The sequence below is a fragment of the Leptodactylus fuscus genome, chromosome 1 (genome assembly GCF_031893055.1).
Source record: "Leptodactylus fuscus isolate aLepFus1 chromosome 1, aLepFus1.hap2, whole genome shotgun sequence".
Taxonomy (NCBI): domain Eukaryota; kingdom Metazoa; phylum Chordata; class Amphibia; order Anura; family Leptodactylidae; genus Leptodactylus; species Leptodactylus fuscus.
The window spans coordinates 369,798,085-369,817,489 of NC_134265.1; the positions used below are offsets into that span (position 1 = coordinate 369,798,085).

Genomic DNA, 19,405 nt, shown 5'->3' on the forward strand with positions numbered 1-19,405 from the left:
AGATGGAGGGGGGACATGAATCTGGGGGCAGAGATGGAGGGGACATGAATCTGGGGGCAGAGATGGGGAGGATATGAATCTGGGGGCAGAGATGTGGAGACATGAATCTGTGGGCAGAGATGGAGAGGACATGAATCTGGGGGCAGAGATGTGGAGACATGAATCTGTGGGCAGAGATGGAGAAGACATGAATCTGGGGGCAGAGATGTGGAGACATGAATCTGGGGACAGAGATGGAGGGGACATGAATCTGGGGGCAGAGATGGAGGTGACATGAATCTGGGGGCAGAGATGGAGGGGACATGAATCTGGGGGCAGAGATGGAGGGGACATGAATCTGGGGGCAGAGATGGAGGGGGGACATGAATCTGGGGGCAGAGATGGAGGGGACATGAATCTGGGGGCAGAGATGGAGGGGACATGAATCTGGGGGCAGAGATGGAGGGACATGAATCTGGGGGCAGAGATGGAGGGGACATGAATCTGGGGGCAGAGATGGAGGGGACATGAACCTGGGGGCAGAGATGGGGGGACATGAATATGGGGCAGAGATGGAGGGGACATGAATCTGGGGGCAGAGATGGAGGGGACATGAATCTGGGAGCAGAGATGGAGAGGACATGAATCTGGGGGCAGAGATGGAGGGGACATGAATCTGGGGACAGAGATGGAGGGGGGACATGAATCTGGGGGCAGAGATGGAGGGGACATGAATCTGGGGGCAGAGATGTGGAGACATGAATCTGTGGGCAGAGATGGAGAGGACATGAATCTGGGGGCAGAGATGTGGAGACATGAATCTGTGGGCAGAGATGGAGAAGACATGAATCTGGGGGCAGAGATGTGGAGACATGAATCTGGGGACAGAGATGAAGGGGACATGAATCTGCGGGCAGAGATGGAGGGGACATGAATCTGGGGGCAGAGATGGAGGGGACATGAATCTGGGGGCAGAGATGGAGGGGACATGAATCTGGGGGCAGAGATGGAGGGGGGACATGAATCTGGGGGCAGAGATGGAGGGGACATGAATCTGGGGGCAGAGATGGAGGGGACATGAATCTGGGGGCAGAGATGGAGGGGACATGAATCTGGGGGCAGAGATGGAGGGGACATGAACCTGGAGGCAGAGATGGGGGTCATGAATCTGGAGGCAGAGATGGAGGGGGGACATGAATCTGGGGGCAGAGATGGAGGGGACATGAATCTGGGGGCAGAGATGGAGGGGACATGAATCTGGGGGCAGAGATGGAGGGGACATGAATCTGGGGGCAGAGATGGAGGGACATGAATCTGGGGCAGAGATGGAGGGGACATGAATCTGGGGGCAGAGATGGAGGGACATGAATCTGGGGCAGAGATGGAGGGGACATGAATCTGGGGGCAGATGAAGGGTGTATATGAAGCTGGGGGAGAGATAGAGGGGGGACATATAATTTACGGGTGACTGTAGGAGGATTTTACTGTGTGCGGGCACATGAAAAATTAATGAGAATGGGCGGAGTCAACACAAAAGTGGGTGGGGCTACGCGCACTGCACATTTTGTCCCTCCTTTGGTTCTTCAAAAGTTGGGAGGTATGCTGTAGTGTTACATGCTACAGACAATAGTGACCATAGGATGGGAGTAGTAGTAGTGGTGATGTGACAGGTAGGTGGCGGTAGTTGTTCCCGGGGCACTTCCAGTTGTAGGATGATCCCCTCTTACCCTGAGCCCCAAAGGTAAATGCAGGAAGGACCGAGGAAGGAACAACAGGCTAAGTACACTAAGTAACTTCTATTAGTATTGTTAAGTACTAGAGCTGAGTGAACACCGTTCGATTAAATAGGTATTTGATTGAATATCAGGCCGTTCAAGGTATTCGACTCCAATCGAATACCACGTGAGAAACGCAGTAAAGATTCGTGTCCCCTCCCACCTTCCCTGGCGCTTTTTTTGCACCAATAACTGTGCAGAGGAGGTGGGACAGGAACTACGACAACGGAGGCAGTGAAAAAAATTTAATATCACCATATAATAATACTAATCACTATAAATAAATAATATATAAATAATATACTACTACTACCACTATAAATAATAATCACCATAATTTGCAAAAAAATTCTTACAAAATCAGACAATGTGATTTTCTGCATTTGTTTTCTCATTTTGTCTCTCATAGTTGAGGTCTACCTATGATGTCAATTACAGACGCCTCTCATCTTTTTAAGTGGTGGAACTTGCACTATTGGTGACTGGCTAAATACTTTTTTGCCCCACTGTACCTTAGTCTGAATTTCAGCAGTAAAAGGAAACGTATCGAAACACGATTCACTGTAGTGAACATTAAAGGGGTTGTCTCATCTCAAGGATCCTATCTATACTGCTAGCTTATGTGGATTTAAGACTTTTCCTAAATACACTGCTTCATCAAAAGTGCTTTGTTTGGCTGTTATCTTAATTTATTCACTTCATTGTTTACACTGCGTTTCCATAACCACGGACCTGGGGATGATCTTATCTTGCCACCCAGGACAAGTGACATAGCTCCATGCTCTTAGGAGGGGAGGGGGGCTGAGTGTTCTGAGTGAGCTTGTATTTCTGAGCTATTTATCTCTCCACCCAGGACAAGTGATGTAGCTCCATGCTCTCAGGAGGGGAGGGGGGCTGAGTGCTCGGAGTGAGCTTGTATTTATGAGCTCTTTATCTCTGGCTCTTCTAGTTATCAGGTCAGCCACTTGAATTTTGCTGATAAGGGCTGAGACAGGGAGTCTATTACCTCTGAATGTAAACATTTGGTCCTGTAGCATGTAAATTTAGGATTCTCATCACCTAACAAATCCAGCTCTGCTACATCAGCTTCATATTGTGCATCTTCCAGTGATACTGTGCTAATTTATTTACAACCATTGCTCATTACTGACTGCAAACATGTACTGCTATGAAGAGAGCTAAGCAGAGCAAGTGAAACCCTGCCCACCAAATTACCGAGAAAACCAGGAAGTGAACAGAGCATACAGCCTGCAAGTTGGTGAGCAGGCGAGGTGGGAAAAACCCCTTTAACATCTTGATAACATAGATGCCCCCCAAGTGACTGGTGAGGCACAATCACAGCCCACTGTGGTGACCTGAGGCTTATGATGTCAGGGAGAGAGGTGGAACACACCAAGGATGCCAGGGATAGAAGGAATGAGCCCAGGAAAGGTGAATGTGCGTTTTAAGATTTTGGCTGCAAGAAGACCAAAGAGGACTGCAAAGGAGCCCAGGAGAGGTGAGAGAAAGTGAGTATCAGTAATTACTTAGTGGCGAAATCCCAAAATTTCTTGTTAGCCCAGCTTGTTACAAACTGGTTCGCAATCTCCACTTAAAAATTTTCCGTAACGAATCTTGCAATGGCCGCCCATCACTATTTACTACTGACCCCCTTTCTCATGAAACCATATTTGGGAGAAGGCCATACGCCTTCTTCTCCACGTGTCTCCTCTGATGGTCCCTGTGTTTGGCTTTACTAATGAAACATTTGCCACATTCTGAACATGAGTATGGCTTCTCTCCCGTGTGAGTCCTCTCGTGTATAACAAGAATTGCCTTTTTGGTAAAACATTTGCCACACAATGAACATGAATAGGGCTTCTCTCCTGTGTGGCTTCTCTGATGGTCCACGAGCTTGGCTTTAGTAATGAAACATTTCTCACATTCTGAACATGAGAACGGCTTCTCTCCCGTGTGGCTTCTCTCATGTCTGATGAGGTTCGATTTGGACGTAAAACATTTCCCACATTCCGAACACGAATACAGCCGCTCTCCTGTGTGAATTCTCTCATGTGTGGCAAGATTGGACTTGGTCGTAAAGCATTTGCCACATTCTAGACACGAGTACAGTCTCTCTCCTGTGTGAATTCGCTCGTGCTTAACCAGGTCGGATTTTTGTACAAAGCCTTTCCCGCACTCCATACATGAATAGGGCTTCTCTCCCGTGTGACTTCTCTCGTGTCGAACAAGACTTGATTTGTCCGTGAAACACTTCCCGCACAGTGAACATGAGTGAAGCTTCTCTCCCGTGTGAATTCTCTCATGGGTAACCAGATTTGATTTTGACGTGAAACACTTCTCACATTCGGAGCAGGAGTATGGCTTCTCCCCCGTGTGAATTCTCATGTGAGTAAAATAACTCGAGCTTTTGGTAAACTCTTTCCCGCATTCACCGCATCGAAATCTTTTCGGCTCTTTCTGACCTGTACTTAGGGTAACGATCCGTGACTGGTCAGCAGAAAGTCCCTGGTGATTTGGGAGGTTGTATGATGGATCTGTATGGTCAAGTCCCGAATGTATATTTAGGGCAATGAGGTTTTCTCCCGAGGCGAGCTGCATGGTATTGTCATCTTCTACTTTATAATTTAGCAAGAACATGAAGGTTCCCTCAGGACTTGGATTTTCTGTTCGGGTTAAAAAAAAATATTATTTTTTATTTTTTACAACATTCCCATAAGGCTGAAAACAGACATGAAGTTTTTCATAGTTTTTTGACCCCAGAAATGGAGGAATTTGAAGCAGATGACATTATTCTTCCATTTCCAGCCCTCTGTCTACAATACATACACTATATACTGTATACAGTATATAGTATAGGACAGTCAAGCCACAAGAAATCGGCCATGACCAGAAATCAAAACGCAAAGGGTCCCATCTCTTAACCAGTTATGGACCAGGAAATCCACCCAATCCACCAGGTTTACCAATCCGGACTGGGGCTTGTAATGGCTGGTTTATACTAAGATACGTTGCACTATGACGGGAACATTTAGGCTGAAGTGTATAATGGGCTTATACAACGTGGTCACACGGTACACTCAGTAGCTCAGGTTTATCTTTATTAATCATCCTTAGATGCCAAGAAGATAGGTTAGCGTGTACCGTGTGGATCAAGTGTGGAAGACCGGCCATGGTCAGCATGTACCACGTGGTTCTAAGTTGAAGGATTGGCCGTGATCAGGGTGTACCATGTGGTTTACATGTGGAAGACTGGCCACAGTCAACGTCTACCATATGGATCTAATGTGGAGGACCAGCCACGGTCAGTGTGTAGCACATGGATTTAGTGTGGAGGACCAGCCACGGTTGGCGTGTACCATATGAATTTAGTGTGGAGAACTGGCCACGGTCAATGTGTACCATATGGATCTAGGATGGAGGATCGGCCACGGTCAGCGTGTACCACATGGATCTAGTGTTGAGGACCGGCCACGGTCAGCAGGTACAATATGGATCTAGTGTAGAGGACCACTCACGATCACATATGGAGGAGCGGCCATGGTCAGCGTGTACCACATGGATCTAGTGTGGCGGATCGGCCACGGTCAGCAGGTACCATATGGATCAAGTGTAGAGGACCACTTACGATCACATATGGAGGAGCGGCCATGGTCAGCGTGCAGCATATGGGTCTAGTGTGGCGGACCGGCCACGGTTAGTGTGCACCATGTGGATCAAGTTTGAAGAACCAACCACGGTCAGCGTGAACCCTGTGGATGTGCAGCCCTCTTTTTTATTATTTACTATCATGAGACATGTATAACATTCCTTTCAGTCTACACAGCTGTACGAGGGCTTGTTTTCTGTAGGGTGAGCTGTATTTTCTATTGGCACTGTCTTACATTATATAAGACTATTTAGGCACTCTTCGTTTTGGGGAGAGGACGAGGTGACCGGCAATTTGACCATTGTGGATATTTTTTTCTTTTATATTTTACCAGTTTGGACCCTTTCAGCCATAAGAAGAAGATTTTTATTACCTGTAACATATGAATGGAGCTGACACTTATTAGATTTTACTATATTCCATTTTTAGTCTAAATGGTCTTACATGTGATCAGTGGATCCCTTGTACAATACACTGCAATGCTTTCATACTGCAGTATATTGTGCCTGGCAGCTTCCACAAGGCTCCTGGCCGCCACGATAACCACTTGGCACAATCATGTTGATCAGGGCCCCAGTGACCATCTCAATAGAGACCATGGCATGTGCAGGGTTGTTCCCGATCACAGACATTGTCCGCCATCATCACCCTCTGCCTACGGAGTGGGCTCAACCACTGACTGGTCCAAACAGCCAGTCCTGAAGAAGTCGTAAAGTGACCTCGTAGAGTCAAAAATTCCTTTAAAAAAAACCCATGCGGCAATTGGTAGGCCGCAAACCGATGTGGCCCCTAGACCTTGACTAATGGGGTAGCCTTAGGTCATGTCATCCCTGAATCCACTATCCCATACCTGTGGTACCATCTGCAGACCTGTCCTCCTCCACCTCGCTCCTACACAGAGGAACGTCTCTCGCCCTCGGTTCTTCTGCTTCGGACTCCACCTTAATGTGCGTCAGATCTTCTCCCTGATGTGACACATGGAACGATTCAGTACAATACAGCAGACCGGTGGAAAGATCTAGAAGATCAATGCGAGAAGCGACCACACTGGCCCACAGTCCTGTATAGATGTGGCCTGGAGCGCCCCCTACCTGGTAATTCTCTGGGACGTTGTAAATTTCCTCCGGATAGTCCTGGGACATGTGACAAGTCTCCGGTGGATTTCTTTCAATAGGTCCATCTGTAGGAAAGGATGGATAGTATGTGAGGATGGGAGTAGTAGGTAGGTGACCCCGAAAGCAAAGTCTCCCCTCCTTACACTGTTCATTGGCCCTTAGATCCGGCTCGTCTTCATTGTCATCATCCACCACCTCGATCTTAATATCCATCAGATTTTCACCCTAAACAAGAAGAACCCCAGAATTAGCGCCACCTACAGTTGTGTCCTCCCTCACCTGTCCCCAGATTAACAGCTTTTCAGAACAACCTGGTTCCGCCATACTGTGTCACAAAGTGACTTTGTACATAAGATAGTCTGACGCCCCCAGTGGTTGCATTGTGAGCTGCAGCCTGGAATTGGTTGAATAAGAAATTCAAAAACCTTAAAGGGATCCTATCATTGAAACACATTTTTTTCTCGATAACACGTAGGATTAGCCTTAAGAAAGTCTCTTCTTCTCCTAGATGTCTTCTCCGCGCCGCCGTTCGGTATATAATCTGGTTTTCGGCGGTATGCAAATGAGTTCTCTCGCAGCACTGGGGGCGGGTCCCAGCACCCAAACAGCACTGGGGGCATCCCCAATGCTACAAGAGAACTCTCCAGCCAGCACCGCCTCCATCATCTTCAGGAATGGCCTCTTCACGCGTCTTCTTCTGGGGGTTGGCTTTAAACTTCAAGGCCTCGGGCAAAGCCGACTGCGCATGCCCACCGCCACAAGAAAATGGCCGCTTACAAAGTGTTGTAATCAGCCATTTTCTTGTGACTGGCGGGCAAGCGCAGTTGGCTACCCGAAGCCTAGAAGTTTGAAGCCAGCGTTGAAAGAGACGCGAAGAGAGGCCGTTCCAGACATGGAGGCGGCGCTGGAGAGTTCTCTTGCAGCATTGGGGACGCCTCCAGTGCTGTTTCAGCGCTGGGACCCACCCCCAGTGCTGCGAGAGAACTCATTTGCATACCGACGAAAACCAGATTATATACCGAACGGCGGCGCGGAGAAGACATCTAAAGGTAGGAGACGAAGAGACTTTCTTAAGGCCATTCCTACGTGTTAGGGACAAAAAATTGAGTTTTAATGATAGGATCCCTTTAAGCCAAGTGTGGACATACCTGTAGCTGGTGACTCTCTGGGATAGTTGGCTGTTCGAGTGGACGATCTTGGGAGGACAGAAGATCCGGACATCTCTGCGGGGAACTTCTCTTACTAGATATGTCTGTGGAGACGCAAACACACAGTGATGGACACACACCCTGCGCTACTTCACCTTGTAGTGGATAGAAGGAGACGACTCTTCCTCACTAAGGACGGACCCTAAACCTCCTGGGGTATGAGAACTTCTCTCCTGCTAAGGTCACCAGCCAGTGGTGCCACCAGTAATGGATGACAACCTACATCGTACCTGGTGACGTGAGGGGCTGGTCATCCTCCATCATGGCCTCCTCGTACCGATCCTTGTGTCCTTCTAAATACTCCCACTCCTCCATGGAGAAATGGACAGTGACATCCTGACACCTCATAGGAACCTGACAACACAATGATAGAGTTGTCAGCAGTCCCTCAGGTGACGGTGTGAGGTCCCAGCATTCCCCGCAGTGTCACCTCTCCAGTCAGCAGCTCCAGCATCTTGTTGGTGAGGTGGAGGATCTTCTGCTCATGTATGAGGGGGTAAGGCTCCATGATGGGGCTCCTGCTCCGGACTCCTGACTCGCGGAGATGGCCATTGGCTGTTACACCGTCACCCGATGTCTTCTTCACTACTGTGTAGTCCTGTGTACGGGAAGAGACGTGATCAGACAACGGACCCCAGATAGACCCTGGATAGACAGAAAGTGAGACCCCGCTGTATCCAGCAGTTCTAGAGACCCCTCCTATACTTGTGGGCTTTAGCATGAATCTTAGACCCCATGATACATAACAGACCATATTGGGGTGTCATGGAAGAGGCCGCACTTGTGTATATACCATTGCTGAATTATAGTGTTCTTGTATATATACTTAGTCTGGAGCGGGTCGGAGGGGGAGGTGATTGGATCAGGGATGAGACTGTTCTCTCCTTGTGATCACAGGACCAGGTTCTCGGCCATATTTAGCCGGGTGTATTGTTTTACAACTAGATGTCAGAAGAGGGGGCGGGTGTGAGCAGTGACCCCTGACCTCCATGGCACCCAGCTCTGCCGCATGGAGATGGAACAGTTCATTCTCCAGCTGTCCAAGTTGAGGAAAGAGGGGAGGAGCCCCCTGGCAGGGGGCAGGGCTAAGCACAAGCCAAGAGCTTCACCTTACAAGAAACTGGGAATGTCTTGGACGTTATGAGGCTTATTCTGCTTTTTCTCCTTTTATTTTAGAAACTGTTTTGCTTTTTTTTGTCTCACTGAAGCCCTTGGAACTTGCTATGAAGCCAATACCTTTATAAAGTGGGGTGCGTGTGTTTGTGAATGGGGTTCGTGCCGGGCCTGTTAGGTCAGTAGTGGTGGAGCGTGTATCTGAGGGGAGTGGGCTGTGTTGGGGTGCCATTTATGCTCAATTTACAGCCTGACTGAAGTGTGAGAGGAGTGAGAGCCGCAGCCATGTCTTGTCCTAGGGCGGTCCGTGACAAACACTGATAGTGCCTTAGTGGTCCTGATACATACGGGGGCCGGTCTGTCCCTATACAGGACACCGGACTCTGCTGATCACGGATGATTGTGTGTTACATATGACAGAAATGTGGTCACCTCTCCGGTCAGCAGCGAGATGATAGAAATGTAGTACAGATACCTCTCCGCTCAGCAGGGAGATGATAGAAATGTAGTACAGATACCTCTCCGGTCAGCAGGGAGATGATAGAAATGTAGTACAGATACCTCTCCGCTCAGCAGATAGATGATAGAAATGTAGTACAGATACCTCTCCGCTCAGCAGATAGATGATAGAAATGTAGTACAGATACCTCTCCGCTCAGCAGGGAGATGATAGAAATGTAGTACAGATACCTCTCCGGTCAGCAGCGAGATGATAGAAATGTAGTACAGATACCTCTCCGGTCAGCAGGGAGATGATAGAAATGTAGTACAGATACCTCTCCGCTCAGCAGGGAGATGATAGAAATGTAGTACAGATACCTCTCCGGTCAGCAGGGAGATGATAGAAATGTAGTACAGATACCTCTCCGCTCAGCAGGGAGATGATAGAAATGTAGTACAGATACCTCTCCGCTCAGCAGATACATGATAGAAATGTAGTACAGTTACCTCTCCGCTCAGCAGATAGATGATAGAAATGTAGTACAGATACCTCTCCGCTCAGCAGGGAGATGATAGAAATATAGTACAGATACCTCTCCGCTCAGCAGGGAGATGATAGAAATGTAGTACAGATACCTCTCCGCTCAGCAGATACATGATAGAAATGTAGTACAGTTACCTCTCCGCTCAGCAGATAGATGATAGAAATGTAGTACAGATACCTCTCCGCTCAGCAGGGAGATGATAGAAATATAGTACAGATACCTCTCCGCTCAGCAGGGAGATGATAGAAATGTAGTACAGATACCTCTCCGCTCAGCAGGGAGATGATAGAAATGTAGTACAGTTACCTCTCCGGTCAGCAGATAGATGATAGAAATGTAGTACAGATACCTCTCCGCTCAGCAGATACATGATAGAAATGTAGTACAGATACCTCTCCGCTCAGCAGATAGATGATAGAAATGTAGTACAGATACCTCTCCGCTCAGCAGGGAGATGATAGAAATGTAGTACAGATACCTCTCCGCTCAGCAGGGAGATGATAGAAATGTAGTACAGATACCTCTCCGGTCAGCAGGGAGATGATAGAAATGTAGTACAGATACCTCTCCGCTCAGCAGATAGATGATAGAAATGTAGTACAGATACCTCTCCGCTCAGCAGATAGATGATAGAAATGTAGTACAGATACCTCTCCGCTCAGCAGATAGATGATAGAAATGTAGTACAGTTACCTCTCCGCTCAGCAGATAGATGATAGAAATGTAGTACAGATACCTCTCCGCTCAGCAGATAGATGATAGAAATGTAGTACAGATACCTCTCCGGTCAGCAGGGAGATGATAGAAATGTAGTACAGATACCTCTCCGCTCAGCAGATAGATGATAGAAATGTAGTACAGATACCTCTCCGCTCAGCAGATACATGATAGAAATGTAGTACAGATACCTCTCCGCTCAGCAGATAGATGATAGAAATGTAGTACAGATACCTCTCCGCTCAGCAGATAGATGATAGAAATGTAGTACAGATACCTCTCCGCTCAGCAGGGAGATGATAGAAATGTAGTACAGATACCTCTCCGGTCAGCAGGGAGATGATAGAAATGTAGTACAGATACCTCTCCGGTCAGCAGGGAGATGATAGAAATGTAGTACAGATACCTCTCCGCTCAGCAGATAGATGATAGAAATGTAGTACAGATACCTCTCCGCTCAGCAGGGAGATGATAGAAATGTAGTACAGATACCTCTCCGGTCAGCAGGGAGATGATCTCCAGGGTGAAGCTCAGTATTCTTCTGGTGACCTCCGTCCTGTCCTTGTCCATCTTCGTCGGGTCATTCGGGACCAGGATATGAGGAAACCGACATCAGCCGGGAGGGCGACGAATCTAGAGCTGTGGGCGGCGAAATAAAGAAGGGAAGGCTCAGAATCACATAGAGCCTCGGATACGGATCACATTACAACACAGAATATATAAATGAGGCACCCCGAAGTCCAAGAACGCCCCACCTATAGGAAATGTATATACAGTATATATCCCATATATCCCATACACTGATATACTGGCCGGCGGGTTTTGACAATTTGTCTCACTAAATAATTCAATGATAAAGATTCATGGACATCCCCTTTAATTCTCTGATCCTGGACAAGCCTTTTAATAGGAGACGGGTGAGGGTGCCAGAGAGGAGGGCTCCGCTCCAGACGGCAGAGGTTCTCTTTATCCGATTAAGGGCCCTGCAGGACATTCGGGGCCACACAGCCACTTTGGCTGCAATCCTGTCACCGTGACTACCTGCCACTCCGTCACTCATGTTAGTGAATGGCCCCATGTGGCCCTGAGGGTGCGGAGACCACGACATCTAGTCACAAAAAGCAGAGGAGACGCAGCGACCTATGGTCACAAACTGGAAGTCGCAGTGTGAATACAGTCAGAGAAAGATTGTGTGCAAAGCAATGAACAGCGAACATAACCCAAGCTGACTACAGACACACGGCCGCAAACTGAGATGAGGAGTCTGTCATGTCTGCTGAGACAAAGGGGAGTCAGAGGAGACCCTCGTACAGTCTGGGTGCCTGACACTAGAGGACCGCGGATAACCCCCAGGGCGGACATGTATGTGGTATCTATAGGGTATACATGGAGAGAAGAGCACTGGGCAGGCCACTGACACACACAAAGGGGGAGAAGTCTGTCAATCAGATGGAGCAGGGGGAGGAGTCAGAGGAGAACCTCATACAGTCTGGGTGCCTGACACTAGAGGACCGCGGGCGACTCCTGGTAGGATAACCCCTGCCCCAGACATGTATGTGGTATCTATAGGGTATATATGTGACATCTGCACTTACATGGAGAGAAGAGCACTGAGCAGGCCACTGACACACACAAAGGAGGAGAAGTCTGTCAATCAGATGGAGCAGGGGGAGGAGTCAGAGGAGAACCTCATACAGTCTGGGTGCCTGACACTAGAGGACCGCGGGCGACTCCTGGTAGGATAACCCCTGCCCCAGACATGTATGTGGTATCTATAGGGTATACATGGAGAGAAGAGCACTGAGCAGGCCACTGACACACACAAAGGGGGAGAAGTCTGTCAATCAGATGGAGCAGGGGGAGGAGTCAGAGGAGACCCTCACCCAGCAATGGTCATGTGACTCTGAGCTAGAGTCCAGTCATGTGACCACTGGGCAGTATATATATATAATATAATGTGGGCGCCTGCGAAACCGCAGGTTATAGACATGGTGTGAATACAGCCTGCAGAGTGACTGGTGCGGTCAGGCGCAGTATACGGCCGTGTATAGAGCTCTCCCTCCTCTGCATGCCTGGACATAGCGCCGGCTGATAACAGAGCGCAAGACAACAGCGCTGAGCACCGGAAATACCTGCACAGGACCTGCTCTACACAGCTCAGCCCGAAGGACCTGCCGTGACGTCAGAGTCATGTGACCATGCGGCACTCAGTATATTAGGCTGAAGGACCTGAGGGGACGTCATTATCAGGTGATCAATCACGTGAGCGGTGGGAGCTAAGCAGGGACGACGATAAATGGCGAATCGGCTAAAGAGGTCATGTGACAGGAGGGGCGGAGCTCAGCAGTGGGAGGAGCTGTGTGATGGCGGACACCGCGGGCAGTGCTGGGAGTTGTAGTTCTCTCTTATTCCTCCGCCCATAGTAACAGCTAGGACTGAGCGCACAGGTGTCACAGCTCTGCCCGCTCCTATCCAGTGCTCAGTCACCCTAATAGGACACACAGTGTAATGCCCCACAGTATAATGTCCCCTCCTGGTGCCCCACAGTATAATGCCCCCCTCCTGGTGCCCCCACAGTATAATGCCCCCCTCCTGGTGCCCCCACAGTATAATGTCCCCTCCTGGAGCCCCCACAGTATAATGTCCCCCTCCTGGTCCCCCAACAGTATAATGTCCCCCTCCTGGTGCCCCCACAGTATAATGTCCCCCTCCTGGTGCTCCCACAGTATAATGTCCCCCTCCTGGTGCCCCCACAGTATAATGTCCCCCTCCTGGTGCCCTCACAGTATAATGTCCCCCTCCTGGTCCCCCCACAGTATAATGTCCCCTCCTGGTGCCCCCACAGTATAATGTCCCCCTCCTGGTGCCCCCACAGTATAATGTCCCCTCCTGGTTCCCCCACAGTATAATGTCCCCCTCATGGTGCCCTCACAGTATAATGTCCCTCTCCTGGTGCTCCCACAATATAATGTCCTCTCCTGGTGCCCCCACAGTATAATGTCCCCCTCCTGGTGCCCCCACAGTGTAATGTCCCCCTCCTGGTGCCCCCACAGTATAATGTCCCCTCCTGGTGCCCCCACAGTGTAATGTCCCCCTCCTGGTGCCCCACAGTGTAATGTCCCCACCTAGTGCCCCCACAGTAAAATGTCCCCTCCTGGTGCTCCCACAGTATAATGTCCCCTCCTGGTCCCCCCACAGTATAATGTCCCCCTCCTGGTCCCCCCACAGTATAATGTCCCCTCCTGGTGCCCCCACAGTATAATGTCCCCCTCCTGGTGCCCTCACAGTATAATGTCCCCCTCCTGGTGCCCCCACAGTATAATGTCCCCTCCTGGTGCCCCCACAGTATAATGTCCCCCTCCTGGTCCCCCCACAGTATAATGTCCCCCTCATGGTGCCCTCACAGTATAATGTCCCTCTCCTGGTGCTCCCACAATATAATGTCCCCTCCTGGTGCCCCCACAGTATAATGTCCCCCTCCTGGTGCCCCCACAGTGTAATATCCCCCTCCTGGTGCCCCCACAGTATAATGTCCCCTCCTGGTGCCCCCACAGTGTAATGTCCCCCTCCTGGTGCCCCACAGTATAATGTCCCCTCCTGGTGCCCCCACAGTGTAATGTCCCCACCTAGTGCCCCCACAGTATAATGTCCCCTCCTGGTGCCCCACAGTATAATGTCCTCCTCCTGGTGCCCCCACAGTAAAATGTCCCCTCCTGGTGCCCCCACAGTATAATGTCCCCCTCCTGGTGCCCCCACAGTATAATGTTCCCCTCCTGGTGCCCCCACAGTATAATGTCCCCCTCCTGGTGCCCCCACAGTATAATGTCCCCCTCCTGGTGCTCCCACAGTATAATGTCCCCTCCTGGTGTCCCCACAGTATAATGTCCCCTCCTGGTGCCCCCACAGTGTCATGTCCCCACCTAGTGCCCCCACAGTATAATGTCCCCCTCCTGGTGCCCCCACAGTATAATGTCCCCTACTGGTGCCCCCACAGTATAATGTTCCCCTCCTGGTGCCCCCACAGTATAATGTCCCCCTCCTGGTGCCCCCACAGTATAATGTTCCCCTCCTGGTGCCCCCACAATATAATGTCCCCCTCATGGTGCCCCCACAGTATAATGTCCCCATCCTGGTGCCCCCACAGTATAATGTCCCCTCCTGGTGTCCCCACAGTATAATGTCCCCTCCTGGTGCCCCCACAGTGTAATGTCCCCTCCTGGTGCCCCACAGTATAATGCCCCCCTCCTGGTGCCCCCACAGTATAATGTTCCCCTCCTAATGCCCCCACAGTATAATGTCCCCCTCCTGGTGCCCCCACAGTATAATGTCCCCTCCTGGTGCTCCCACAGTATAATGTCCCCTCCTGGTGTCCCCACAGTATAATGTCCCCTCCTGGTGCCCCCACAGTGTCATGTCCCCACCTAGTGCCCCCACAGTATAATGTCCCCCTCCTGGTGCCCCCACAGTATAATGTCCCCCTCCTGGTGCCCCCACAGTATAATGTTCCCCTCCTGGTGCCCCCACAGTATAATGTCCCCCTCATGGTGCCCCCACAGTATAATGTCCCCCTCCTGGTGCCCCCACAGTATAATGTCCCCTCCTGGTGCCCCCACAGTATAATGTCCCCTCCTGGTGCCCCCACAGTATAATGTTCCCCTCCTGGTCCCCCCACAGTATAATGTCCCCCCACAGTATAATGTCCCCTCCTGGTGCCCCCACAGTATAATGTCCCCTCCTGGTGCCCCCACAGTATAATGTCCCCTCCTGGTGCCCCCACAGTATAATGTCCCCTCCTGGTGCCCCCACAGTATAATGTTCCCCTCCTGGTGCCCCACAGTATAATGTCCCCTCCTGGTGCCCCACAGTATAATGTCCCCTCCTGGTGCTCCCACAGTATAATGTCCCCTCCTGGTCCCCCAACAATATAATGTCCCCCTCCTGGTCCCCCCACAGTATAATGTCCCCTCCTGGTGCCCCCACAGTATAATGTCCCCCTCCTGGTGACCTCACAGTATAATGTCCCCCTCCTGGTCCCCCCACAGTATAATGTCCCTCTCCTGGTCCCCCCACAGTATAATGTCCCCTCCTGGTGCCCCCACAGTATAATGTCCCCCTCCTGGTGCCCCCACAGTATAATGTCCCCTCCTGGTGCCCCCACAGTATAATGTCCCCCTCCTGGTCCCCCCACAGTATAATGTCCCCCTCATGGTGCCCTCACAGTATAATGTCCCTCTCCTGGTGCTCCCACAATATAATGTCCCCTCCTGGTGCCCCCACAGTATAATGTCCCCCTCCTGGTGCCCCCACAGTGTAATGTCTCCCTCCTGGTGCCCCCACAGTATAATGTCCCCTCCTGGTGCCCCCACAGTGTAATGTCCCCCTCCTGGTGCCCCACAGTGTAATGTCCCCACCTAGTGCCCCCACAGTATAATGTCCCCTCCTGGTGCCCCACAGTATAATGTCCCCCTCCTGGTGCCCCCACAGTAAAATGTCCCCTCCTGGTGCTCCCACAGTATAATGTCCCCTCCTTGTCCCCCCACAGTATAATGTCCCCCTCCTGGTCCCCCCACAGTATAATGTCCCCTCCTGGTGCCCCCACAGTATAATGTCCCCCTCCTGGTGCCCTCACAGTATAATGTCCCCCTCCTGGTGCCCCCACAGTATAATGTCCCCCTCCTGGTCCCCCCACAGTATAATGTCCCCTCCTGGTGCCCCCACAGTATAATGTCCCCCTCCTGGTGCCCCCACAGTATAATGTCCCCTCCTGGTGCCCCCACAGTATAATGTCCCCCTCCTGGTCCCCCCACAGTATAATGTCCTCCTCATGGTGCCCTCACAGTATAATGTCCCTCTCCTGGTGCTCCCACAATATAATGTCCCCTCCTGGTGCCCCCACAGTATAATGTCCCCCTCCTGGTGCCCCCACAGTATAATGTCCCCCTCCTGGTGCCCCCACAGTGTAATTTCCCCCTCCTGGTGCCCCCACAGTATAATGTCCCCTCCTGGTGCCCCCACAGTGTAATGTCCCCCTCCTGGTGCCCCACAGTGTAATGTCCCCACCTAGTGCCCCCACAGTATAATGTCCCCTCCTGGTGCCCCACAGTATAATGTCCCCCTCCTGGTGCCCCCACAGTAAAATGTCCCCTCCTGGTGCCCCCACAGTATAATGTCCCCCTCCTGGTGCCCCCACAGTATAATGTTCCCCTCCTGGTGCCCCCACAGTATAATGTCCCCCTCCTGGTGCCCCCACAGTATAATGTCCCCCTCCTGGTGCTCCCACAGTATAATGTCCCCTCCTGGTGTCCCCACAGTATAATGTCCCCCTCCTGGTGCCCCCACAGTATAATGTCCCCTCCTGGTGCCCCCACAGTATAATGTTCCCCTCCTGGTGCCCCCACAGTATAATGTCCCCCTCCTGGTGCCCCCACAGTGTAATGTTCCCCTCCTGGTGCCCCCACAGTATAATGTCCCCCTCCTGGTGCCCCCACAGTATAATGTCCCCTCCTGGTGCTCCCACAGTATAATGTCCCCTCCTGGTGTCCCCACAGTATAATGTCCCCTCCTGGTGCCCCCACAGTGTCATGTCCCCACCTAGTGCCCCCACAGTATAATGTCCCCCTCCTGGTGCCCCCACAGTATAATGTCCCTTCCTGGTGCCCCCACAGTATAATGTTCCCCTCCTGGTGCCCCCACAGTATAATGTCCCCCTCCTGGTGCCCCCACAGTATAATGTTCCCCTCCTGGTGCCCCCACAGTATAATGTCCCCCTCATGGTGCCCCCACAGTATAATGTCCCCCTCCTGGTGCCCCCACAGTATAATGTCCCCCTCCTGGTGCCCCCACAGTATAATGTCCCCTCCTGGTGCCCCCACAGTATGTCCCCTCCTGGTGCCCCACAGTGTAATATCTCCTCCTGGTCCCCCCCACAGTATAATGTCCCCCTACAGTCACCATAATAGGACACACAGTGTAATGTCCCCCCACAGTATAATGTCCCCCTCCTGGTCCCCCCACAGTATAATGTCCCCCTCCTGGTCCCCCCACAGTATAATGTCCCCTCCTGGTGCCCCCACAGTATAATGTCCCCCTCCTGGTGCCCCCACAGTATAATGTCCCCTCCTGGTGCCCCCACAGTATAATGTCCCCCTCCTGGTCCCCCCACAGTATAATGTCCCCCTCATGGTGCCCTCACAGTATAATGTCCCTCTCCTGGTGCTCCCACAATATAATGTCCCCTCCTGGTGCCCCCACAGTATAATGTCCCCCTCCTGGTGCCCCCACAGTGTAATGTCCCCCTCCTGGTGCCCCCACAGTATAATGTCCCCTCCTGGTGCCCCCACAGTGTAATGGCCCCCTCCTGGTGCCCCACAGTGTAATGTCCCCACCTAGTGCCCCCACAGTATAATGTCCCCTCCTGGTGCCCCACAGTATAATGTCCCCCTCCTTGTGCCCCCACAGTAAAATGTCCCCTCCTGGTGCCCCCACAGTATAATGTCCCCCTCCTGGTGCCCCCACAGTATAATGTTCCCCTCCTGGTGCCCCCACAGTATAATGTCCCCCTCCTGGTGCCCCCACAGTATAATGTCCCCCTCCTGGTGCTCCCACAGTATAATGTCCCCTCCTGGTGTCCCCACAGTATAATGTCCCCTCCTGGTGCCCCCACAGTGTCATGTCCCCACCTAGTGCCCCCACAGTATAATGTCCCCCTCCTGGTGCCTCCAAAGTATAATGTCCCCTCCTGGTGCCCCCACAGTATAATGTTCCCCTCCTGGTGCCCCCACAGTATAATGTCCCCCTCCTGGTGCCCCCGTGGAATAATGTCCCCCTCCTGGTGCCCCCACAGTATAATGTTCCCCTCCTGGTGCCCCCACAGTATAATGTCCCCCTCATGGTGCCCCCACAGTATAATGTCCCCCTCCTGGTGCCCCCACAGTATAATGTCCCCTCCTGGTGCCCCACAGTATAATGTCCCCTCCTGGTGCCCCCACAGTATAATGTCCCCTCCTGGTGCCCCCACAGTATAATGTCCCCTCCTGGTCCCCCCACAGTATAATGTCCCCCCACAGTATAATGTCCCCTCCTGGTGCCCCCACAGTATAATGTCCCCTCCTGGTGCCCCCACAGTATAATGTCCCCTCCTGGTGCCCCCACAGTATAATGTCCCCCTCCTGGTCCCCCCACAGTATAATGTCCCCCTCATGGTGCCCTCACAGTATAATGTCCCTCTCCTGGTGCTCCCACAATATAATGTCCCCTCCTTGTGCCCCCACAGTATAATGTCCCCCTCCTGGTGCTCCCACAGTGTAATTTCCCCCTCCTGGTGCCCCCACAGTATAATGTCCCCTCCTGGTGCCCCCACAGTGTAATGTCCCCCTCCTGGTGCCCCACAGTGTAATGTCCCCACCTAGTGCCCCCACAGTATAATGTCCCCTCCTGGTGCCCCACAGTATAATGTCCCCCTCCTGGTGCCCCCACAGTAAAATGTCCCCTCCTGGTGCCCCCACAGTATAATGTCCCCCTCCTGGTGCCCCCACAGTATAATGTCCCCCTCCTGGTGCCCCCACAGTATAATGTCCCCCTCCTGGTGCTCCCACAGTGTAATTTCCCCCTCCTGGTGCCCCCACAGTATAATGTCCCCTCCTGGTGCCCCCACAGTGTAATGTCCCCCTCCTGGTGCCCCACAGTGTAATGTCCCCACCTAGTGCCCCCACAGTATAATGTCCCCTCCTGGTGCCCCACAGTATAATGTTCCCCTCCTGGTGCCCCCACAGTAAAATGTCCCCTCCTGGTGCCCCCACAGTATAATGTCCCCCTCCTGGTGCCCCCACAGTATAATGTCCCCTCCTGGTGCCCCCACAGTATAATG

At 51.7% G+C, this 19,405-nt stretch overlaps 1 protein-coding gene across 1 annotated transcript; it reads right to left on the minus strand.

Annotated features, from left to right (window-relative positions):
- Positions 1-2,121: 2,121 nt before the first annotated feature.
- On the minus strand, positions 2,122-12,711 carry LOC142188673 (uncharacterized). Its single transcript, XM_075261916.1, has 9 exons — positions 12,672-12,711; positions 11,032-11,178; positions 8,154-8,321; positions 7,954-8,077; positions 7,664-7,767; positions 6,659-6,740; positions 6,492-6,580; positions 6,251-6,365; positions 2,122-4,417 (listed from the first exon to the last, which is right to left on the minus strand). The coding sequence occupies exons 2-9, from the start codon at positions 11,107-11,109 to the stop codon at positions 3,411-3,413; spliced, it is 1,767 nt and encodes a 588-aa protein (XP_075118017.1). The 5' UTR covers positions 11,110-11,178; positions 12,672-12,711; the 3' UTR covers positions 2,122-3,410.
- Positions 12,712-19,405: the final 6,694 nt, after the last annotated feature.